Source organism: Geospiza fortis, unplaced genomic scaffold, assembly GCF_000277835.1.
Source record: "Geospiza fortis unplaced genomic scaffold, GeoFor_1.0 scaffold40, whole genome shotgun sequence".
NCBI lineage: Eukaryota > Metazoa > Chordata > Aves > Passeriformes > Thraupidae > Geospiza > Geospiza fortis.
The window spans coordinates 29,862,734-29,886,002 of record NW_005054297.1 but is presented as its reverse complement, the minus strand read 5'-3'; the positions used below and the strand labels follow the sequence as shown (position 1 = coordinate 29,886,002).

General features: G+C 38.9%; 1 protein-coding gene across 1 annotated transcript in view; it reads right to left on the bottom strand.

The window, feature by feature from the left end:
- Nucleotides 1-23,269, bottom strand: part of FBXW7 (F-box and WD repeat domain containing 7) — a 98,222-nt gene that overhangs the window by 8,350 nt on the left and 66,603 nt on the right. The window contains exons 2-7 of the mRNA XM_031066750.1: nt 20,899-20,981; nt 17,707-17,848; nt 10,489-10,623; nt 6,127-6,250; nt 4,125-4,261; nt 2,386-2,499 (exon numbers count right to left, since the gene is read on the bottom strand). Of these exons, the coding sequence (XP_030922610.1) occupies nt 2,386-2,499; nt 4,125-4,261; nt 6,127-6,250; nt 10,489-10,623; nt 17,707-17,848; nt 20,899-20,981 (735 nt within the window). The remainder of the gene's footprint in view (nt 1-2,385; nt 2,500-4,124; nt 4,262-6,126; nt 6,251-10,488; nt 10,624-17,706; nt 17,849-20,898; nt 20,982-23,269) is intronic.

Below are 23,269 nucleotides of genomic sequence, written 5' to 3'. Positions count from 1 at the left end.
CTACAAGTAATGACTATATATGCTTTCCCACCAGGCAGCAATAAATGCTCATTAGTACAGACAAGGAAAGATCCTTGCAAGACTCCTCTAGAAAGATACTCCATGAAGATTCTGCATTTACTTTAACAACATGATCTCTATAATTACCCATTTTCTAACCCATTTAAATATGTGCCATGTTGACTTTTCCATTATTCTATTTTCTTCAGTTCTGTCATGGGGATAGAGTCTTTCAGTGCACACAGCCATCTACTTCTGCACTATTATTTTTATCAGTCAAACCTGTAACTGCACAAGAAAAGAGGTCAAGGCAGTTTGAGGATCTCTTTTTCTGTAATCTAATGCTAAGTGGCATTAATTGCCGTGGCCTTCCTTTAACTGTTAGTTGACTCCTCTTGATGTAGTCCAATATTTTTTATCTGAGATAGGGTATCCTAAATACCCAGTCTTTCAGTTTACTCCATTTCAACATTGATGCATTTTGGCTTTCTAACTGTCCTGTCCTGGATCTTCTCCTTGTGATCATGCCTTTTGAAAATGCACTAATATTAAGCCAAAGGTTACTTTAAGGGGGAAAAAAAATCAAACACAGATTATCTGGATCAACTCTAATAAGAAAAACCATAACTTCAGTAGTAAGCATGAGTTTCTGCTGAAATGTTCTATTATTACTGCATGCTGTATTTCCATCACATGAATTTTCTTCCAAAGTATTTTTTCTGCATCAGTGACAGTATAGTAATTCCTGTTGTTAATATCCTGTTCTTTCTAGCATCCTTGAAAATCGCTTGCTTTTTTGTTGTACTGTTCTTTAACAATTTTTAACCAGTTTTCTGCAATTACTGGCTCCTGGCTTAATTCATGCTATCAAATCCATCTTTTTCAGTTCATAGCTGATGTTCATTTCTACAGTTCTCTTTTTTTCTTATTTCATCCAATGTGCTCGTATTTTAAGAAATCATCCTGTTAAAGCAGCAAGAACACAGAATCCTTATTTTAGGCTTTACATCTGTCAAGGGAATTATTTAGTCATGTTCATTTGCACAAACCAACCTTTAGGGTTTCTTTATTTTATTAATTCTTCAGCATCAGTAAGCATGAGGGCTGATACAGCATGCTTCCCTCTTTCAGACACAATTTCTGGCTCTCTTAAAGGTTTGGGGCAAATGGCCACACTAGGTTTTGCAATTACTTTCAAAAAATTACTGAACAGTAATTGTTAAGTCATGCCACTGGGCTTAATTTGATATATTTAAGGGAACATTTTGCTTTTGGGAGTGTGGTATGTACAAAGAAAGTATTTTTCATTTGTGTTTAGGTTGCCCTTTTCATTTAAAATAGACATACATTTCATTATGGAATCCCTCATTAGACAGTTTGTTGTAGGGAAGTCAACAGCAGCAGGGTGAGGCTGCCTATGGCTCTTAATTTTATTCTTACCCACAGCAGGATTAACAATCCCTTCAAGGATCTTCTGGGCATGCAATGACAAATGGTGAATACATTCAGCTTCCACATTATGAAGTGGATAACTTTTACATCTTAAACATGTTACCCTCAGCAGCTGTCCTGTTGTTATCCATACCATTAAATCCAAGCTAAGTGCACACAATACCAGTCTAAAACGAAAAAGTACTGTTTCCCCAGGCCTTTTCTACACCCCTGGTCAGTCAGTCACCTCAAAAAAAAAACCTGTGGGCTGAGTAGCTGTGATGTTCTAACATGACTGAAATGCTCAGAACTGTCTTTTTGATTGCACATATTGTTTTGCTCCTCTAAGCCAGAATTAAATTATTGAAGCTTATTAAATTCCTGCCTGAGCTGGATCTAATTTAATAGGAAATATTTAAACCTAAAGCAAGTTAATTTTTTTTTTTTTTTTGTGGCTCAGCAATATAGAAGCTTGGAAAGAAAAACAAACTCTGTATTTGAAATCTGAGCCAGTAAAATGAACACTCCATTGCAAAAACTTGAAAACAATAGAAAGAATGCTAGAAGATAAGTGAGAAAAAGAGATCCAGAGGGGTAAATGCAGCCTAAGTTAAGCTTTAAGGAAGATAAAGTAATGTTTCTGTCCAAATTCTTTAAAACCCGTGTCACAATCGACTCCACAAGAATAGCAGAATTGCCAAGAGAACAAGGATATATGCCAGTGGTAACATGAGCAGCATTGCAATTTCACATCAAGGTGACTTTTTTGAACTGGAGGAGTTTCTGTGTGGGAAAAGGCAACCCACATGTTTATCCAGTACATCTTCCAATTCCTGCCCCAGAGCACCCAAGGCCACCCTGCAGCGTGGTCTGACGGCCCAGCAGCACTTTTGCTGTGCCAGTGCCCTGCCTGTGGCTCATTTCCCAGGGAATGCAGCAGAGCAGCCACCTCACCTTGCCTGTCACTGCTGACCACACTTTGAGCGTGTTGTCGTCGGAGCCGCTCACGATGCGGTTCCCGCAGAACTGCAGGCACGTGATCACGTGGTCATCGTGGCCCTTGAGCACCTGGCAACCAAGAACACAAAAGCAACAGTCACAATTTAATGCAGGAGATTAGAGAAGCAGGAGAAACAAAGTGCTCTTCTGATTCATAAATTACAAAATGCTAGAGTTGCTTCAGTAATAATAAGGCCCCTTAATCCCGTGTGTCAAGTCTAATTTACCACCAGCTGGGACCAAAGAAGGTGTTTCCCTCCTTCCATGGAGTGATGCTGCATTGCTTCGCAGGCACACTACAGCTACTGCAAGCCTCTTGAAAGTACCAGGAAAAAGCACTAACAAAAGTGGGCTGAATTAGTAACTGGACACTGCTCTATTCCTCTGCAGTTATTCCATCTCTTTATTTTTCAGCTGATTTTCAATTTACTGTTACCTTTTGTTTCCATCTTGAATGAAAAGGATGGGTTGATTATTTGCTGTTTATTTGTATTTCAGTGGTCAAGGCTGACTACATCTGTTTTTTTCCCTTATCAGCCAAGCATTGTATTTTGTTAAATGCCAGTCAGCACCAAAGTCAAAAACTGGAAAACCATCAACTCAATTAAATGCAAACAAAAGCAACAATTCCATGTGCTGGGAATGTGAACTGGAATGCTGCTTTATAGAGGTGGGATTTTCAGTGCTTGATTTTGGAAAAACTGAAATTTTGTATATCTTATTGCAATACAGAAAAAAAAATCCTCAGTAGAATACATAGGATGAAGATTTTTTTATTTAAGATATCCAAACATTTTTTAAGATGTTTGTTGAAATGAAATGGCATTTGGATAAAGCCAGAGGCTGTAATTTTAATAATAATTCCAAGATAACTTGATGTGGCATATCAATGCAAGAAATATAGAACCGTTGCCAGAGATGTACATAAGTCACGGCCAAATAAACAGCAGGATATAGCCATAGGTTTTCCAAGGGAATTCTTTTGTTCTTATTTTATTTTGTTATTTTTAATTAAGGAAACAGGTAAATTGCCTTAAAGCTTTAAAAAGCCACGAATATGGGTTTTCTTGACATTTCTGGCTGCTTGTTCATTATCAGGTTTGATTAGAGAGTTGCTATTTTATTTACAAAAGGTTTGAAATATTGCTTCATGTCTTCATTTGGAAAGGTTGCAATGATAAATATAAATGACATTAAAATAATTTTAACATTTAGAAAACCCCAGAGACATCCTAACACAGAATGAAGTTATTGTCTTATGCTGCTCAACTCAGAAGAATATATTTAAAAATAAAGCATGAATTGATCACAGAACAGTCGTCAAGTACTTTAGGTTGCAACATGACCCAGCTCTACCAATACATACACGTACACCTATATATGTACAATGTATGTGTCTGTATGTTTAAATATAAGTATTTCAAATAAATTTTCCATGATTACCTGTCTCAAAGAGACTGGCATATTTATAAGAATTCCCAAAATTGTATGGGAATTCTTAGCATAACACATTGCCAAAATGGTGGCCAGAATATAATTTAAAGCCAGGGCAAGCTAAAACACAAATGATTATTTTCTGTAGCATTTCACTGCTTTTTGTGCATGGATAGTCTTGTTTGTCCAAAGGAAAGAAGCCGAGCCACGAGCTGCTCCTGCTTTGTTCACGGCCCCATGCACAGAGCTCAGAACCTCACCTTGGGCGATTTCAGCTCTCCTCGCCGCCAGTTGGTATCAATCCTGTGCTGTCTGATGTAGGCGCTTTTCCACGGACTGTGTATAAAGCCTGGTTTTATTACTTTCCTCCTCTTGATATGCAATGGTTCATCAATCCCTAAAATGAAATTTTAAAAAAGGGGGGAGAGGGGAAGAGATGAGGCCACCCCACAGAAAACATTTTCCCTCCCAAACCTTTACCATGACCCCTGACATTAAAATATGGCAGAAATGTAACAACCTCCTGCATGCCAACATTTGCGTGTCAGTGACACCACTCTGCTCCTCAGAGATTTATACTCTCTGTCCTTGTCAGTTCAGCATAATCATTACCATAATCACAAACTGAAAATGCTCTAGTTCATCATTCCTTGCTGGCAACCTCCTAGCTCGGGTTTGGATCCCCCTTTCTGAGGCAATGCAGCAGAATATTGCCTTTTACAAATGGGTACTGTCCAAAAACCTCCTTAACCACTTATATGCTTATTCTAGAACAGCTCAAGAAGTCAACCTTTCTGTCTGTGGTTCTCCACTCTGGTCACCCATCTTCATTACCTTTAAGTTCACTGTGACTCCTGGTATTAGCGAGCTTTTAATTACTTTCTTGATCTGTAAGGCTGAGTGCTTTTGGCATTGTCCTCTCTTGGCTGGAATTTAAGTATAGCTATGCCCTTTCTGACTTGACACTTAAGCAGCAGAGCTTTGTTTTACCCTTGCTACTACAGATACAGCTTTTTTTACAATTCTCTCACCCTGCTCTCTTTTCTATGCAGCTCTTCTCTCCACTGCATTTCATTACTGGCAGGAGTCTTGTGTCTTGCCAGTATGTGGATTTCACTCTTCTGCCTTTAGCCCCCTCTCTGCCTGCAATCTTGAATTAAGGGCTCTTTCGTGTTACTGAGCAGCTCAGTGAGGCTAAGCAGGCTGCAATACTGGCCTGTTTGCCTGTGCTCTCCTGCCTGGATGTATTTATTCTTACTTGTAATCTCACAAATGTAAGCTCATTCCCCTCTCAACCTTCTCCTTTTTTCTCACTCTGTCCTTTTAATGCATTTTCACTGAAAATTTTAAGACGAGAATCTTTAGAGAAGATTTAGGAGGTCAGACACCTGCTTTCCATCACAAAAGAAAACATATTAGGTGCCCTCACAAATAGCCAGCTACAACTGACATTGTTTTGTTTTTTGAAGCCTTTGCATTAGCCCCTCAGAAGTCCTTGTCTCCATAATCCAAGGCAGTCTGGACAGGGTCCTGTGTCTAAGATGAGACTGCTCTGGGATCACATGTATGTGGTCTTCTACCCCCTTCTTTCCCCCTGGCCCAAAGAGACTCCTTGTTCCTATAAATAACCTTAAAAATAAGAGCTTATACTCTCCATGTGCACAAATACACGGCTACTTTCATGGGAGCCTTTTTTTGCCCATTCATATCACTGCTGGAGCACCATATCTTCTTGAATTGGCATGAGCAGGATAATATCCATGTGGCTAATGGACTGTGTGTCCCTCTCCAAGCAAACCTTTTAGCACCATCTCCCACTACCATGCGCCATCTCTGCCTTAATTACCCTACAAGTGACGTGAAATTACAGCAGCCCTTCTACCAAGCACTGAAACAGTTTTTCCTCCATGCTACAACTGCCAGGCTATACTCCTATCATTTTTACACCTCAGCTGTTATTTCTTTTGGTTGCATTTTGAATAAACACAATCCTCAAAAAGCAATCCAAATGTATTCTAAAAACGTGCAACTAGCATACTTTATAAACAAGATATTCAAGCCCAAACTTCAGCGCTCCACGGATAATTTCTATTTCCTGCTTTCAACAGAGATACATACCATGTAGTTTAAAGCATAACTAACACTAAATCTAAAGTCACACTAACTGCTTTCGTAAAACTTTAAGCTTATTATGTAAATGAACTGCATTTTTTATGATGGCAACACTTTGACCATTACATCCATCATTTTGCTCAGCCTTACCTTCCTCTTTGCATTTCTCTCTCCAGAGAAGATTATCTTCAGCCAGAATTCTCCAGTAACGACATGTCTGGGCTGCCTGCAGAAGGTCCCTGGGTTCCAGGAATGACAGCACATACAGTGCCAGCTGTAAAAAAATAAGAAGAAAGTGTATTTTCTGCACTGCTTTTGAAGAGAAAAGTGAAATAACTCCATTTACTATCACACATCAGGGGCTGAAATACAGAAAATTGGAATGATAAATTATTAAACAATCTCTGAAACTTAACAGACTCCAGTTTATTCCTGTGGGCATGTGGAAATATAACAATCATCGTAAGTAACTAAATCCTTACAGATCATATCACAAAATGATTCCTGCATTTGCAGGAAAATACGTGGCAGCTGAAATAATTACTACATTTAAAAAAAAAATATAAGCCACATTACTTTGAATCATTAAAAAAATGATTACCAAAGTAATTATGTCTATGTTATTTTACATAACAATTTCAACAAAAGTTACTTTGAGAGTTGAACTAAAAAGTACAGCACTCTCCATGTGAGCAGATAGGGATGTACATTGTGATGAGTAACATCACTCAGAAAGCCCAAATACAGAACAAGTAAATGCTACATTCCCCAGAGCTCAAACCACTCTGCAGCCGTAGGAAAGGCAGTGCAGGTATTGCTCATTTTCTGATGAGAATTCAAACACACTCCTGGGTGGAGTTACAAGGAGCTTTATGGATGGGGATGCATCCATAAAGGACATGTAACTTTAGTACAGCTTGTTACCAAAACCACGGGGTAAATCCTAACGAGCACCAGAAAGTAAATGGAAGATGAGTTTTTCCATGTGACCAAACTAAAGTTTGTGAAAAGTTCAGACCTTCTCAGACTGAGCTAAGCCATATAGTGACCACAATAAAGCCCCCAAAATCTCCACGAAGCCTTAAACAGAGGCATATAAATCACAATCCAAAACACAAAGAGTGTATCATTGTGTGATGACCAAGTACAGCTTTTCTACTTGACAGCAACAATGCAACTCCCTAATCACGGAAATGCACAGAGTCCCTAAAAACTTTATAGAAAGAACAATATTGATAAACAATAATGCAGAGAACTACTAACATGCTCACAGTGGGCACTTTGTCAGTAATTAACGGGATGCAGAAGCTGTCAAGGAAATCAGATCACCCACTTTTACTTCTGCTTGCTGTCTATTTTGTTTAGGACTTTCAATTTAATTTTTAGCTGAAGTTACGAGATTAGATAGACAGATAGATAGACAGACAAACAGAAAGATATAAACAGAATCTGCCCTTCAAAGCAGCAAAGACTGAAATTTACTGAGGAAGTCATAACTGCAGGCTGCTGACCTCAGAAGACTTTTCACTTTATTTTGTGAAAAACATTTAGTGACCTAGACAAGCCAGTGTGAGCAGGAAATAAAAATTCAGCACGTCACAACTGCTTGCATTTTGGTTGCACACACACCTTGTTTGCAAGTCATCACCTGCAGCTCATGGGGAGCACACAGCACTCCACATTAGAGGGACCTGTGCCTTAAATGATCTGTTAGATCCTGTAGGCACCCCAGGCCACAAACCTGAAAAACCTTCTTCTCTCCTTACTCAGGGAGTCAGCATTTGGGATCTGGTGTAAGGCTCTCTATTACAGGAGCAACAACTGTACTGGTCCTTTTAGACATTCTGTCTTCATTCCTGGCATGTGAAGTTACTGAAGTGTTGTTTCCTAACACACATCACATAGACCTGCACGTGACAAAACTCAAACCTCACATAGCCCCTTTCCATTTTTTTCCCAAATGTTCCTCAGTTGACAGCAGTTTGTTTAAATATTACTTAAAAATTACTATCTATACAAACACAGACATTTGCTAAGCTGGCGCTAATTAAACCTATGAGCCAACCGAGTCTAAACCAGGTTAAATATGGGTAACATTTATTTTAGACCACATTTATCTAAACAGTCATCAATGGTCAACAGAGCCCACAGCTGACTTTAGGATTAGCAGTGGATAAAAGATGACATCCCTTTGTCTCAGCTCATGGATCTAGTTATAAGAAAATTTCAGGTAGCAAAGATCTGACCTTTGACTGAACTGGATTTATGACTACTCTCTGTTGAAGTGTTAACAACACCCAATAGCAAGCAGTTCCTTGCCTCTTTCTTCGCTTAAACACACAGAACCAACATTTCTATGACTGATTTCAGCAGAACTCTTTATCTATTGGTGTCTCAACCTGATTTTCATAAATAAGTAATTTGAATAATTACTTCTAAAGTCTGAGCAAGAAAACAAGACTATTTATTTCATATTAACTGTTTGCTGCTTTATTGGGATGAAAACAAACATTTCCATGGTGATTTGGCATTTCAGTTACTGCCTTTGCATTGCAGACAATGGTTTTGAAGCAAAGCCCTGCTGTCCACATCATCTTCCTGTTCTGGTTTGGTAATAAGATCAGTGCATAGCATCCAACAGCACGGGAGCTAACCACAGATGTTAATGTGGAGCGACAGCCCAAGGGAGCGTGTTTGCACAGGGGGCTGCCTTTGCCAGGGAAGCCTCCTCATGGAATTACTGACCCCAACAACTCACTCGTGCCCCCACAGCTCAGAGCATCACCCCCCACTGCAGGCAGCACTCAGCAGCTGGGGACAGCCCTGCTGGGGAGATCTGGCTGAGGGAACAGTACAGGAGATGGTGGAGTCAGCTCCATGGCTTGTTTTAACTCGGGTAATTTTGGTGACAGTGACTCGGGGTTAGGAAGCAAAATTATTCAAGCCAACTTCACTGGTGAAGTCAGCCTGTCATGAAGCTACACATTACAATACTCTGGTTTAAAAAGGCAGGAATCCCACCAGAAATAAACAAATTAAACATTAGTAGTTCACAGGGGAGTGAAGAAACCTAAGTGAGGAAGCTTTACTGCTAGGTACTGTATTTGTTCTCTGAAGAAATTGTGAAAACTGAAATTATAACATCTTTAGTTACAGTGTAACTAGATCACTGGTTGTACTTCAGTGAGTATTGCCAGAAAATCATGCAAAGAGAACTGATCTCTGAGTTACTGTTATCAATTGTCTGTTAAATTTTCAGATGGAATAGATGCAGAAGCGGCAAAGTATCTTCTGTCTCTTCAAAACATAAATTCTTGTTGCCTTTCTCTGTCTCTGATGCTTCGGGCAGCTTCTCTAGAAATACAGCAACCATGCAGAGGTGCTGCTGAACTCTTCTCCTCCCCCAGTGTCCTTTCCACTCCCTGAGAAGGCTGCTGCAGGAATTGCTTCTCTAAATACTAATCTCATGTCCTGTGTACTAAGTTAATACTTGCTGCATAAATTGATTCCAACCCTTACAAAGGCCAGCCAGCAAGGGAAGGCTGTGACACTTCCAGACTTGTGAAGATATGACAGTGTAGTAAAGGAAAGAAGGGTTATGTACATGCAGGTATTCAAAAATAGGATATATGTCAGAAAAGAGTGTCAAAGAACAGAGACATGAAACAGTCTTCAGGTAATAAAACCATGTCAAACATAGCAGCCAAATACAAACACCAGAATAACTTAAAAGAACTTGCTTTGCAAAGTGTTAGGAATTGAGAATCAAGGTGAGAAATACTATTTGTAAGTCAACTAAAATACATTTATTCAATAACTGCAGCAAACTGGGTTTATAACCTTGCCTACCCACCCTCGTGTTCTAGTTGTGATGACATCACAAATTACTCTTGTGTGGACAGCACTTAGTTACACACACCAAAATCTAAATCTCAGTTTCTCTTTAACTGGATACAACATGATCTGATTTTCAGTGAAGGATTTACTTTAAGGTGCCTGCTTAATTACAGTTTGGCTTGATCCTTACTAAGAAGTGCTTTTCTGGGTTTACTTTTGGTATATTCGGTAGAGATTTTAGGGTTCCGTTTCTCTAAAATAAATTTAAAAATAACATTAACAAAACACTCACCACTTACAGCATTAAAAATAACGCTTACATTCAGAGAATAATGTGCAGAGAGGTCTTACATCCAGAGGAAATCTTTGTGTATCTGTGCCCTAACAGAATTAGTTCCCCAAAAAAAGCACAACTGGCCCAATTAAGATACAGAGATATTTTTAGACCTATTAGGATTTTGTTTAAATGGGTAATCTGTATTTCCAAGTATCTAAATGTTATCAAGAGACAGAGATATGTCAACCTAAAATTACAGTAGACATGCTATGGCAGTGTTCCAAACAGTGAACCTCTAACATGACTTTACATCGCTATGTTGGCAAAATCAGCACAGAAGTTTTCTAAAGATGGCAGCCAAGGCACTTCAAAATGTAATATTACCCCAAAATTCTCACCTCTTTTGGGAGCAAGGAAATGAAGTCTCTTTGAAACTGGGGCTCTATCACTTGCATCATGTGTTTTACTTGTGTTGGTTCACAACTATCAATGAGTTCATCTAAAGCAAGTAACTTCTCTGGTCCGCTCCAGCTCTGCAAGGGAAGAAGAAGAAACAAAGAGTGAGCTTAATTTAACAAACTGGTTTGGTTTATAGTAATAAGTGCCACTGCTGTGCCAATAAGGCAAATTAAGTTTCCTCATTGAACTATATACAAGCATATAAAAAGCCAGGAGATAAATGCTCATGCTAATGACAAAAAAAAATGAGGAGTTAATCAACACAAAATATTCAAAATTACTACACTAATTCATAAGCTAAGAAAGGATTTGTTATACGCACATACAGATTGGCAATTAAATAGATAATAATATTTAGTAATAATAATTGAATTAATTAAGCTTCTTTTGAAGCTGATGAAATCTACACACATGCTACAGACAACGGAGGGGTTGCAATAGAATGAACACCCTTTCTCTATTGCGCATTCAAGTGAGATGAGAGCTTTTAATCTTCATGTTTCATCTGGTAGACCAAATCTTGAAATAAGAAGAAAGGAAAGTAAAAAACTTTCTTGAAAAGTACATTAGCTTACTCTCTGCTTATTACTACAGTGTGTCCCTAAGTGACAATGTTGTAATTTCAGAATCCTGGCTATAAACCAATGCATATTTTGTAAGTATCAACTTACACTTGAATAAACAGGGAATTTTGATTGCTAATTTTCTTACTCCACATTTTTACTAATGGGTGCTATAAAATTTGAAGATTTTAATAAGGCACTCAATTGGGAGCATAGCAGATTAGTAGCATCGTTTGTGGGGAAAAAAAATTTGTAACTTAATATACTGAGGATCGAAAAATCATGTCTTAAACTCATTTGTGCTCATCAAAGAGCTTTGATTCGTTACATGAAAACAATTTAAAGGAAAAAAAACTTTACAGAAAAAAACCAACAGCTACTGCTAGCTGATTTAGCAACAGAATTAGAGCACAAATAAAGCCTTAGAGAGAAAATGAGACATCACAGTTTTTGAGAGAAGATTCAAATTCCTATTCTCAAATGTCTTCTAGAGTGACATTTACAAGTAAATTAGCACATACAAATGATATTACAGTTACCATAAGAGACTAACTCAAAAAAAGAGGGCAAGATACCTTACAATTTAAATTTCTGTATTGGTCTGCCATGTATCTCAGGACCTTTACCACTTATGCTCTAAATTTGGATTTGACTCTGAAAATTCACTCTGGTCTCCACAATACCACAATGTTAGTGTACTGTGCAGTTTCTGCCAGAATAATGAGGCAAATGAAGAAGAAGGTGGAATTTCTGAAAGTGAATGCAAAGCAGATAAATACCCAGTTTTACTCAACGTAAAAAGATCACAGCATTGCATCATTTCTCCCTAATTAAAACATCAAAATACTTGAAATGTCAGGAGAAGTATAATTTACCCAAACCATGGCCATGGGGACTTCCAAGTGACCCAAGTGCCCCAGGGCAGTGGAGGTGGCTCGGTTACAGAGAGCACTCTGGGACTGCAGCTGCCTCACCCCACTGCCATGCCCCTGCCCTGCAGCAAATGTGTGCCAGCTACTGGACAGCCTACCCTAATGGAAGAGGAAGTTCCTGGCCTGAGCCTTTCCACACACTGTGGGCAATTGGTAAAATGGTTTAAGCTGGCAAGAAAACGTTCCCCATCCACCTGTGTGTATGCAGCATCACCACGGGAGATGAGGGTTTCCATGTCCCATACCCAATACCTCAGAATATTAAAAAGAAACAAGACTGTCTCAGCCAAAGTTGCAGCAGTGCTGTTGTAAACAGCTTTTATTATAAATTTCTTTCAATAGAAACATTTGCATCACAGAGCAGTTCTCCATAAATCATGCACTGAAGTACTGTTTATCTCACCAATTTTCCAACTGCTGTTTGTTTCATTAACCCACAGCTTAGCTGGTGTTAGGTACAAACGTTTGCAGTCTTTAATGTCATCTGTCAGCCGTGTTTGAATTTAGGAGAATTAAAAAGAGGGAAAGCAATACTTGTGCTACTTCCTTTTAATATAAATTTCCAAGGTCAGTCTACTCTTAATTCATAAGCAGCTACATTTACTAAATTAGAACAACTCTACCTGAAGAGCATTGTTTGCTGCTGTGGCAAATGTTACTAGCAGCTACCAACATGTCATTAATTAATAATGTCACTGTATGCTATCTTAATCTGTAAGTATCTTACACCTAGTTGGTTTTTAAAACTTAATACAGTTCTGGACAGAAAAGGGGAAAGATTCAAGAATGAGAAAGAGTTGCTAATGACTAAAAGCAGAACCCTCTTTTATCTGTCTGTCATCATTAGGGGATGGGTACAAGCAGCTTCCTACAGATCTTCTTAAGCAATCAACTGCTACAAAATGTTGTCTCTAGGACACTGTCCCCTCAGTCTTTCACTTAAGCAAACAAACCTCCAGCTACAGTTGGTAAGGGGTCTCTGAGGGAAATGTCTGGCATGGAAAATTGGGAGGAAGCCTTGCCAGATGAACACAACTGTTTGCATTAATGAAGACAAGACTAGTAAATCCTGTTTCTGGGCCCTGTAGCTTGATCCATTCGCAAGAAAACTGCATGTAGCTAATCAGGCAGAAGGGAAAAGGAGTAACTGTGGCTTTGATGAGAAACAACAGTAAACAAACGTTGCAAAGCAGAAAGAAAAAAGTAACCGTGTGCCAGTTTGCAAAGTTTCAAAGTTTGTAGAAGATCGTGACCAGACACCTTCGATTTCTACCAGGCAATTCCCTTTCAAATTGAAGGCCCTTGTAAAGAACATACTTTAAAATACTTTTGCTTAATTGTTTTCCTTTGCTTTCCTTGTCTTCAAAACTGAAATTTAATTTTAATGTAAAATGGAACTAAAGTTTTTATCATGAGCAGGGGTTCCCTTGGCAAAGATAACGCCAGGATTCATTAACATAGCCCTTGGGAAGCCAGCAGGGCCCACTGATACTGCTCATTGAATGATTTCAGAATCCTAAAGAAACATATCCCCTCTTTGGTCCCATATCCTCAGGAAGGTGTTGATTTGTCAGCCAAAGCCTTTTGGCTGTTCATAGCAGCCTTTCCTCATCCAGTAAAGCAGCTGCTGTAACAATGGCACTACCTGACTGAAAACTATCCCTTCTTTTCCCCCTGCACCGTTCTGGGTAAATGTCTTCCCTTTCTTACAATACAAACAACATCTTCGCTGCTTCTACAACTTCCACCTCACACCTTTGTCTGACCTGCTATCTGTTTTTTTATCATCATCTGTTTCTGCACCTCTCCTCTTCCATGACCTGCACTCTTCTATTGCTCAGCTCTCATCTGCTACCTTCAATTTGTACAATTACAGCTTGTAGCAATTATATCCTTTTGCTATAATAGGTATATTAAGGACAATCTATTTTAAAGAGTTTAACTTCAGGGTGCTGTTCTCCATTACTAAATTCTGTTAATGGAGGTCTGTCATTACTGAGACCTGCAGAAGGGCTCTTCTTGGAGCCTGCTTCTGTCCAGCTCTTGGATCAGTTATCCAAAACCCTGCCATCCCACGCCCTAAGGGTATCTCAGTCTGGATAAAAATAGCACATAAGCACCGAAAGAAACACCATCTACAGCTGTAGAGCTGTACAGCAAGTAGTTTGTCACACCAGGAGGGACGCAGGAGCAGCTGGCGCTGAAGTCCCCTCATTAACCCATATCAGAGTCCCAGTCCCCAGCCTGGTTCCCTGGACTGAACATTTGCAGCACACATGGTGGACCTTGTCTAGAAGAGCTGTGACTGGCTGGGACTCCACAACCCTTCCAGAGGTTGGATAATGTAGTTTCTCCTGAAACCAGCTGAACTTGTACGTAACAAAACTGCCACGAGAGCCAAACCAAAGGGACGGGCAGGGGACCTGCTGTAAGTCTGCAGGAGTGCTCTGGAACAAGGCAGGAATGGTGATGCAGCCAGGAGGGGCGTGAAGCTGCAGTGCAGATCTCTCCAGAGCTGCATGCAGGGGCTGCACAGAAACTCCAACCCTTGACCTAATCCCACCACAAGACACAGAGCAGAAAATGCTGCAATGCTGGCTACGGTACAATCTTTATGCCTGCTTCACAGAGGAGGTGGGCTATTCAGTTGTATATGCATTCATTCCTGAGCATCTTTGGAAGGGAGAATGGTAAGCAATTTGAATTTAGGCAACTAAGCCAACTATTTATGTAAAAAATGCCAGATATGGCAAAAGCATTTTGGACACTATCTAAACTGCTGTGAAAAATAACGCTTCTAGGTGTAGGTAAAATGATAGCATTCATTTGAATAATCAAGTAGTTATTCAAAGTGATTGCCTATATTGGTGTGTATGGAACAACTTTCCAAAATCAATTTTCCATGAAAATGCCATTTTAAAATAAATTAAATAAAAAACCCCAACACCCTAAGTATAGGAAGTAGGAAGAATGGAGAGCTTAATAATTTTTAAAGCAAATACCACATCTGACTGAACTTAGCATCCAGCTGACTTTTTTTCCTTATGTCAAGCAATTTGGTGATTTAAAACTTCTTGGAAAGGAAGAAATTTGGTAAAGACACACTTGGGCACTGGGTTTTAAAAACTCTTAAAGTGGATTTTAAAAAGACCTGAAGTCAAGAGCCACTGCAAACCAGAAAAAATAAATAGGCCTTTAAGAAACTAACTGGCTTGAATCTAATAAAATGCCTTTCTATTCTTCTCTCCAGACTTCACTGAAATCCATATACAACTTTATTTTTAAAGTGCAACTACACAACTGTTTGTCCCTTCGGCATAATTTCACTACTTTAAAAATAAAAGGCTTAGATCAACTATAAAACATAACAACAGGAAGTACATATAAAAAGTAAATTAAAAAAAAAACCCTTATAGACCATCTTAAGTTTTCTTAATATTTGCAAAGTGGTCTTCATTTTATCTGAAAAGATAACACAGGAGGAGGACTGACGGCCAACATGCAAGTGAGAGTCCCCAAAATAGCCAAGTATCACTGGTCACTGCCAGCTTCTACGCCAAAGAACAGTTTTACCTGAAACAGTACATATGCCTCTAGAAATTTAGCTTTAAAATTAATTGGAATTATATTTTCATATAAAATGAGAGAGGTATTAAGCTAAACTAGCAAGTACACAGTACACGAAGGAAGCTCTCTCATTCCTGTTTCTCTACAGGAAAAACTTTGTATTGCAAGAATGATGCTGCATGTGCCATTTAATCCTGCCCTTTGGGCAGAGCTACCTCCCCTATGAATATGTTTTTATCATTTGGCTGTTTAAGACTTGCCCCTTTCATGAAACTCATGTGAAAAATAAGCACATAGAAAATGAGGAGGCAAGCAGATTTAACACTGAGATAGAGCTACATGACTCTGAAAGCTTTTCTTCAAAAGTAAGGGACTCCTTTTTGTGAATGCAATAAAAACTACCAGTGACAGACATGATCAATAAGTGCTGCTCAATGATCTCCAGTTAGGAGAGAGAGGCCTCTCCCTCTCTCTCTCAATAGTATAGATCAGCATTTAGGCATTTAGTACTGCAACTAAGTATTCTGACAAGTTGAAAGTATCTAAATATATATGTATTAAAACATGTTTTCTACATTACACACTGTACACATTTGTCTATATAGGCAAAATTTTCATGGGCTTATAGACTACTCATCCTAACCAAACAGCCAATAGCATTGCTCTTCCTGTCATGGGTGTCTGCACCACTCTCAAACACTTCAACCTCTTTCATGATCTTTTTCAAAAATATGTAACTGTCACTAACTATCAATCTTACATTGACGTAGGTTACATATTGTAACAAAATAGCTTTTGTTAGTACAAATGTTGTAACATTACAAAATGTTAAAATACAATGTAGTATTACATTACCATATAAATATACGTAGTATTATTCAAATATGATTCTTAGGGGTTAAAAAGACATATTTCTATGAACAGTCTCAAAAAAGATACACCACAGTAATTAAATGTGAATATTTTTAAGAAATTGAATGATGTGTACAAGAATCCTAATTTCAAGCTTCCACTGGTTTAAGCAGATCATAAATGTGTAAAAATAAAGAGGAAAGAGGTTCTACATTATTATTTTAATGTTCAGAACTGACAGTGATTGAGATCAATGGTATTATGTGGCAGCATGAATCAAGCCAAAGCACATTTCTGCCTGCAAAATTGTATGATAGGTACCTGTATCTACAATATTGTTCTTTTATCTTTGCCTGTTACAGTAATTGAAACAATGCCTGTATTTGTTAGTTGCTCCTTTTGAAAATGCTTTTAGAAGGAACAGTTTATTAATCAAGATAGGAAGACATAATATTTCCATTTTTCAAATCAATGACTAAGACTCATCCCTGCTTCTTAAAAACACAGACCAAAATCTTAAGATCTCCATGGCACAAGCTGCGGACCTGAAGGAGAAGCTTGCCCCAAACTTTGCTTGTATTAACATATACAAAATTGTCTCAGGTGCTCCCTGATTGGTGTCCAGGCAGATTTCGGTTTCAACCTATGCAAGCAGTCCATAGCATTGTCCTTCACATCTTTTCTTTTGTCCAGATAAGTAATTTTTAGGCGTTGCTGAAGGCATTTTAAAAGATACGCAAAACCTCTTCCTTCAGCTGTGTACATACGTGCTGGCTGACATGTTCAGTTCACAGAGATCAGTAAAGATACACATTGAGCTTCCTTTTAATCTATTTTTGATAAACTTTTCTTTCTATTCTTAAAAGACACCAGACTTGTGATGACTCTAAAGCTGTAATTGCACTGAAGCAAACCACGCACCAAAGCTTACTAGTCTCAAGCAAAAATGGCTTGAGGCCATGCAGTTAGCCCTTACACATTGGACAGACTTTGCAGAAGATGTGAAAGCATTAAACAGGAAGGATTATATTATTAAGAAACCAGTTAAAGCTGTTATTTTCTGCTGAAACAGGGAACAAGTATTCCTTAAAGCTGATGCCCACTTGTTATTGCAAGAGAACACGAAATCAATGGCAGAGACATTCTGGGATGTACAAGGAGGACCAACTCCACTGAAGTGCTCCCTTACACAAACCATGGAGGCAGAGTTGCTTCAGATGCTCATTTCTGCAAGCACAGTTACCTGGAACATCTTCAGCCATTCCTGGAGGCCGGAGGGAGGCTGCACGGATGTGATGCGGCGCCGCTGCTGCCCCTGGCCGTTGGCTGCCCGCAGGTCCCCAAACGTCGTCGGCGTGGCGGAACATGGCACCAGCCCCGTGGTACTGCCACACAAACAAAACGTGACAGCCATAGGTAAAACATCAAGGAAAATTCACAAGAGAACAAAAAAATCTAGTACATAATTTGCAACTATCACTTCAACTCTTTAGCTTCGTCCAAAAGCATTAGCGTGAAGAATTGTTCTGCTGATCACTCAAGAGGTCAGTCCCTCACTTGGATAAATCTGCCTGCTTCTACCACTGCAGTGCTAGCCCTCCAACTAGGGGAGAAATAGGGATCACATTTCAAGGCTGAAAAATTATCACTCTGTTAACTGCCCAGCATGTTGTGCGTAAAGATACAGGTTTACACATTCCTTTCCTTGCCAGAGTATTTCCTTTCCTTCTGGGCTACACTGCTGCCTTCTGATGGGGGATGTAGGAAGCCAGATCTGAGTTCCACCTGTATGTGAAATGTGCTAGTGCTGCTTCATGTCAAAACAGAAAGGAAAAAAAAAATCTATTTTTAGGTTTTAATATATTTTGTTGACAAAGAGCTAGTAATATCAAGCAGTTCTAGTGGCTTAGTGGTCTGGAACTGGGCTTTGAAATACTCTATATGGTCTTTTAAAGTTTGTGTGTTGATGGAATGACACAGGAACTAAAAGGGGGGTGGTGTGTGAAGTGAAAAGGGAAAAGGAGCCAAAGGTGCTCTCTGAATCACAGTGTGATTTTTTCACTCTGACATGTTAAAAACCAGCTCATTCATACAGAATGGAGCTTTTAAAAGAGCTGGGATTAAGCTACTATTGTGGGAGTCTAAAGAAACACAGCTGACTGTTTTCTGGTTTGGGGTTTTTTTGTTTGGTTGTTTTTTTCATTTTCAGGATTGGTTCTTCTTTTGGTTTTGTTTTGTATTTAGTAAAGTACTTAATTCGTAGAATATCAAAGCTGTATTCCCTAGCAGGAAATATGGAACCCCAAAGTATTTGCACAAGCATGAACACTTTAAATATAGTGTGAGACTCCAAAAAAACCTCTGCTTTTTTGTAGGATAAACCCAATTTTTTAGTAGGCATGAGCTTAGAGGGTTTACTGATTTTTCAGTGGCTAAAGGAATAGCTTCAAATGATGCAAGACAAGTTCATTTTAATATTTACCTCATTATGCTCTACAAATATTTCACTCTACTCTTTCTTATTCTGAAGGACAATCATAGCATGTCCTAACATATACCCAAACTGGTCAAGAAAACTAGAGATTGGTTTGAGAAGGCCTATTTTTAACTGTTTGTTTTGCTGAGTAATAACAGAAACAGAAGCTGGTATGAAAATACTGTTTCAGAGATGAAGGATCCTCGCAATGGCATTTGTTTACTGACTTTATCTGTTATATGCAAACAAAGTTCATCAGCTGGTCAATTTTAGAGTCCCTGATCCTAGGGAAAATGGAAACAAGCAGGCGCAAGAACTGCATCATTTGCCTACATATTATTTAGATAAAACCAAATCAAAGAGTTTAAGAGAGGAGGATCAAATGTTACTTAAGGATTCTTTTATGCCAATAACTACTCAAAATCCAAGTAATGTCAGTTAAAAGTATATTTAAAATAAAAATGTGATTTTACAGCTTAGTCATTCTAATCACCTGCACAGAGAACAGCACAAGGCCTATCATTCAAGGTTCAAAATAAGGCTCTTGAAATTAGCTTTTATTGGTTCTGAGCAGTATTGTAGCCTTGAACTTGCCCTAGTAGAACTGTTACACTTTACTTGCTTCTGCTGTAAACTGTTCTCAGTCAAAAACAGTTATTCAAAACATGATTCAAAAGTTTCTTCCCTTTGACCTCAGATGAAACCAGAAGACACTTGTTCATGCTTCATTTTTCCTCTATGTTTTCATCCCCCTGAAACAATGAGTAAGGTCTCTGGGGAAGCTGGAAAAGTCCAGCAGTTCCTCTGAACCTGACAGACACACTTGACAAAAAAGCACGCTTTCTTTGATGCTGAACTGTTTACTCTTCTGGGAGCGCAGAGAACTCCCAGTGTGTCAACTTAAGAAATGGTGGCCAACAAGACAGTCCTTCCATGAGACTGACTCAGAAATCAGAAGACACCACCTGCAGGCCTGGGGGCATGTGGAAGCTGCAACAAGTGCCTCTCAGCAACAGCACATCACCTCCTTTACTCTGCTGCAGCATTCACACATGTAAAAAGCAACCCTAGGACCTGCTGCCTAAGTTTTCACTCATCACCTGATAAACCTCTTAAAGGAAGAGAAATTAAATATAAACTACTTCGCAAGAGCCATCAGTGACTGAACACTACTGTAGTGAACTCAAAAGAAGTGCCATTTCCAGAGAACCTTGGGAGGCTCACGGGAGGGATGATGCTTATAGTGGGGAAAAAACACAAAATACTGTTAAATTCAAACAGGATGGGATCAGTGTGACATCCAAGCACAATTGTTATGGCAACTACATAGTAAGAATGCAGTTGTAAGGCGTGCATCCACAGCCCTGCTCTGCTGCTCATGGTTAGGAGTGCTTTACCCCACGAAGCACCTGGTGGGAACAGCAGCAGGGATTTGTGCTTCCTGGCACCACACAGCAGCAGCAAGGAAGCAGAGCAGAACCCCTAATACTTTCACATTGTGGATAGCAAGTACGTGTGTGTTCCTGTTAAGATCAGATGGTCTGCTCTGCCTACATGAATTTCCATTCTCTCACTCCTGTTACCATAGCAAAGTGATACATTTGATCACAATTTTAATAGTCTTAGGGTTTATCGTTATGTCCCTTTTTAGAATCTGATTGACTTTATTCCCAAGAATGCTCCAGCCCTCAAAAAGTCTCTTAAGTAAATGGGCATGCTATATTTAGAATGAAACACAAACCTCAACTGAAGAAATGCAAGTCTGGCTACTTCATTAAAACTCATCTTCAGTTCACGTAATTTAAATTAGCAAAGCAATATACAAATGCTGATACCACCTCTTCTTTGCTTTACAGTGTTTTAACATTAAGAGGAGCTTAATTAATCAGGCTCAGCAATTGGAAAGACAGGATATACGCAGGAATCAGGATCCAGTGATCTGTCATTGCATTTAATTACCTTGTGTATTCTGAGACTTTGCAGGGTTTCTTTCCCAGAGAGAAAGAACGGACCTCGGAGCCATGGTCCAACTTTCTCTTCATCTGCAAGGTGAGGGAAAAAGAGTAACAACACGGATTTAGTTACACAATCAACCTTAGTTATGTGTACTTCTGTAAAATTAACACATTTCTACCTGCTACTTTTATACCAAATTTCAAAAAGTTGACACTCATAAAATCACTTAAAGCAGTATTTTATTTTCTGAATTCAACAATATTTGATGTATGTTTTAGAGGGTGCATGTATATATTATTGCTCTTTTAGGGTCCAAAATCTATTGGAATTACATTCTTTTAATTCCCAAATTGTGCAAAAGTGTGCAGAACTGTGTTAATTTATTTTGTGTTGGTTTATTCACTAAACTGTTCTCTGTCCTCCCAGGAGAGGAGGGAAGGAACTAAACCAAAGCCATGGATTCTTTGTGTTCAGGTTCATTGCTTAGTCTCTCATTGAAATGGTTAAATTTTACGTAGCCTATCTGCATTATAAACCATATTTATTTCAGGGCCTAAAAAAATATAAAAAATTACTGTATCTTTTGTCTATACTTTTATCTTAAAGCTGTACATTGAAAACATTTCTAAAATTGCAGTAAAACTGAGTGACAGATTAACCAGTATTTTTCCAAGAAGGGTAAGGATGAAAAACACTACACCCTAGTCTCGAATGTCACCCACAATTAGATATGATCAAAACCAAATAATGAGCAGGGCAGCTGCTAAAAGGGGAAGCCAGACTGCAAAAATTACCAAAGAGATGGAAATCAATGAAAGCCATATTTATCTAGGCAGACAAATAGAGATTACTTTCTACATATTTGGGTAATCTTTAACCACAGACTTTTGGACTAAATGAAACATACATGTGCCAAATGCAACTTCTGAGTTTTTGTTGGTTTTCCTTTTCTTTTTGAGATGTGATACACCACAACAGTTTAGCCAGCTGAAAATTGTTTACTGCTGTTTACAACTGTGAGCTGCAAAACACATAAACTACTAGTATTACATTTTGACTTTAGTATAACCATTTGCTTCCTTTTTTCAAAATTTCATGTTTAAGATACAGTTTAAAAGTTGGCATCTTTCATACACAACTGATTTGATCTTTTTTAATGTTGTATTATAACATAGTTATTTAACCATTTATTGTATGAGTCTAGCTACCTAAAACAAAACACCCCAAACCCAACAGGATTCTCTAAAGCTTATGGTCCATATACTTTTGATGTGATTTTGGTTATTTATACTTTTAAAATGCCTTATGGCTTTACCTAAAAAGGGTCACCAAAGATCTCGTGTTCTGCTTAATTAGTGCTTACACAGGAAAGCTAAGGGTGGTTTTTATGGGAACAGCTACAACACAACCAGAAGAGCTTGCCTTGTAGCTGTGTTTTCTTGCCAATGCCTCACATGGGACACTCCACGGCATTTCACCAGACGAGCACTGAGCCAGAACCGCCCTGCATGCTGCCGAATCACCAGCCTCACCCTCGCTGCTTCCCACACCCCAGGAGGAGCAGCCCCCCCTGCTCCCCCCAAGAAAACCAGTTGCAAGGATCACTGAAAAATAATGGATCCCATCTTTTATTGCTGTGCTAGGTGGGTGAGCCACCAGAATTACCGGAAGCATAAGTAAGATGTTCGAGAACGAATTTCAGTATTTGATGATAGACTTTTCAGAAATGATTTTTCCTGTTCAAGAATTTTTTTTTATTTCCAGCTTGCCTTTCTGAGACATTATCATCATCGCATTCCTCTTCTGCTTCTCACAAGAGGGAGATGCAGTTTTGCAAAAGCACATCTTAAAAAGTAGAAAGCCTACAGCAGAATACTCAGCGCTGGTGATTTATTCTTTTGCATTAGCAAAGAAAACAACATGCATTATGTTGCCTAATAATGATTTCAACTGCTTCTTTTGGCTGGGTTTTTTTCAGACATTTTAAGCAACTTTCACAAGGGGTCCACCACGCAGACTGACTTTCAGTATCTCAGAATGTGCTAAGTAAATAGACGGCCAAAAATGCCGTTTATCATATGAAGAAGATAAAACTTTCTTACAGCAGAGAGGTCTAGTGACAAGATTCAGACATCAGTAAGGTCTCCGTGTAACCAAAACACAGAAACCGTCGAGCAAACATCCCTCTAAACATTTAATTTGTCTCTAGGAAAACACAACTCCTTCAGACAACGTTTATTTATCAAACTAACCGAGACTGCAGCATATAAAAAAATTATATATATCAAAAACGAAAAGAAGGGGCAGCGAACTGCATTCCGCATCGCCGCCCGCCACCAAGCGCTGGCAGCGCTCCCCGGCAGCGCACTGACTG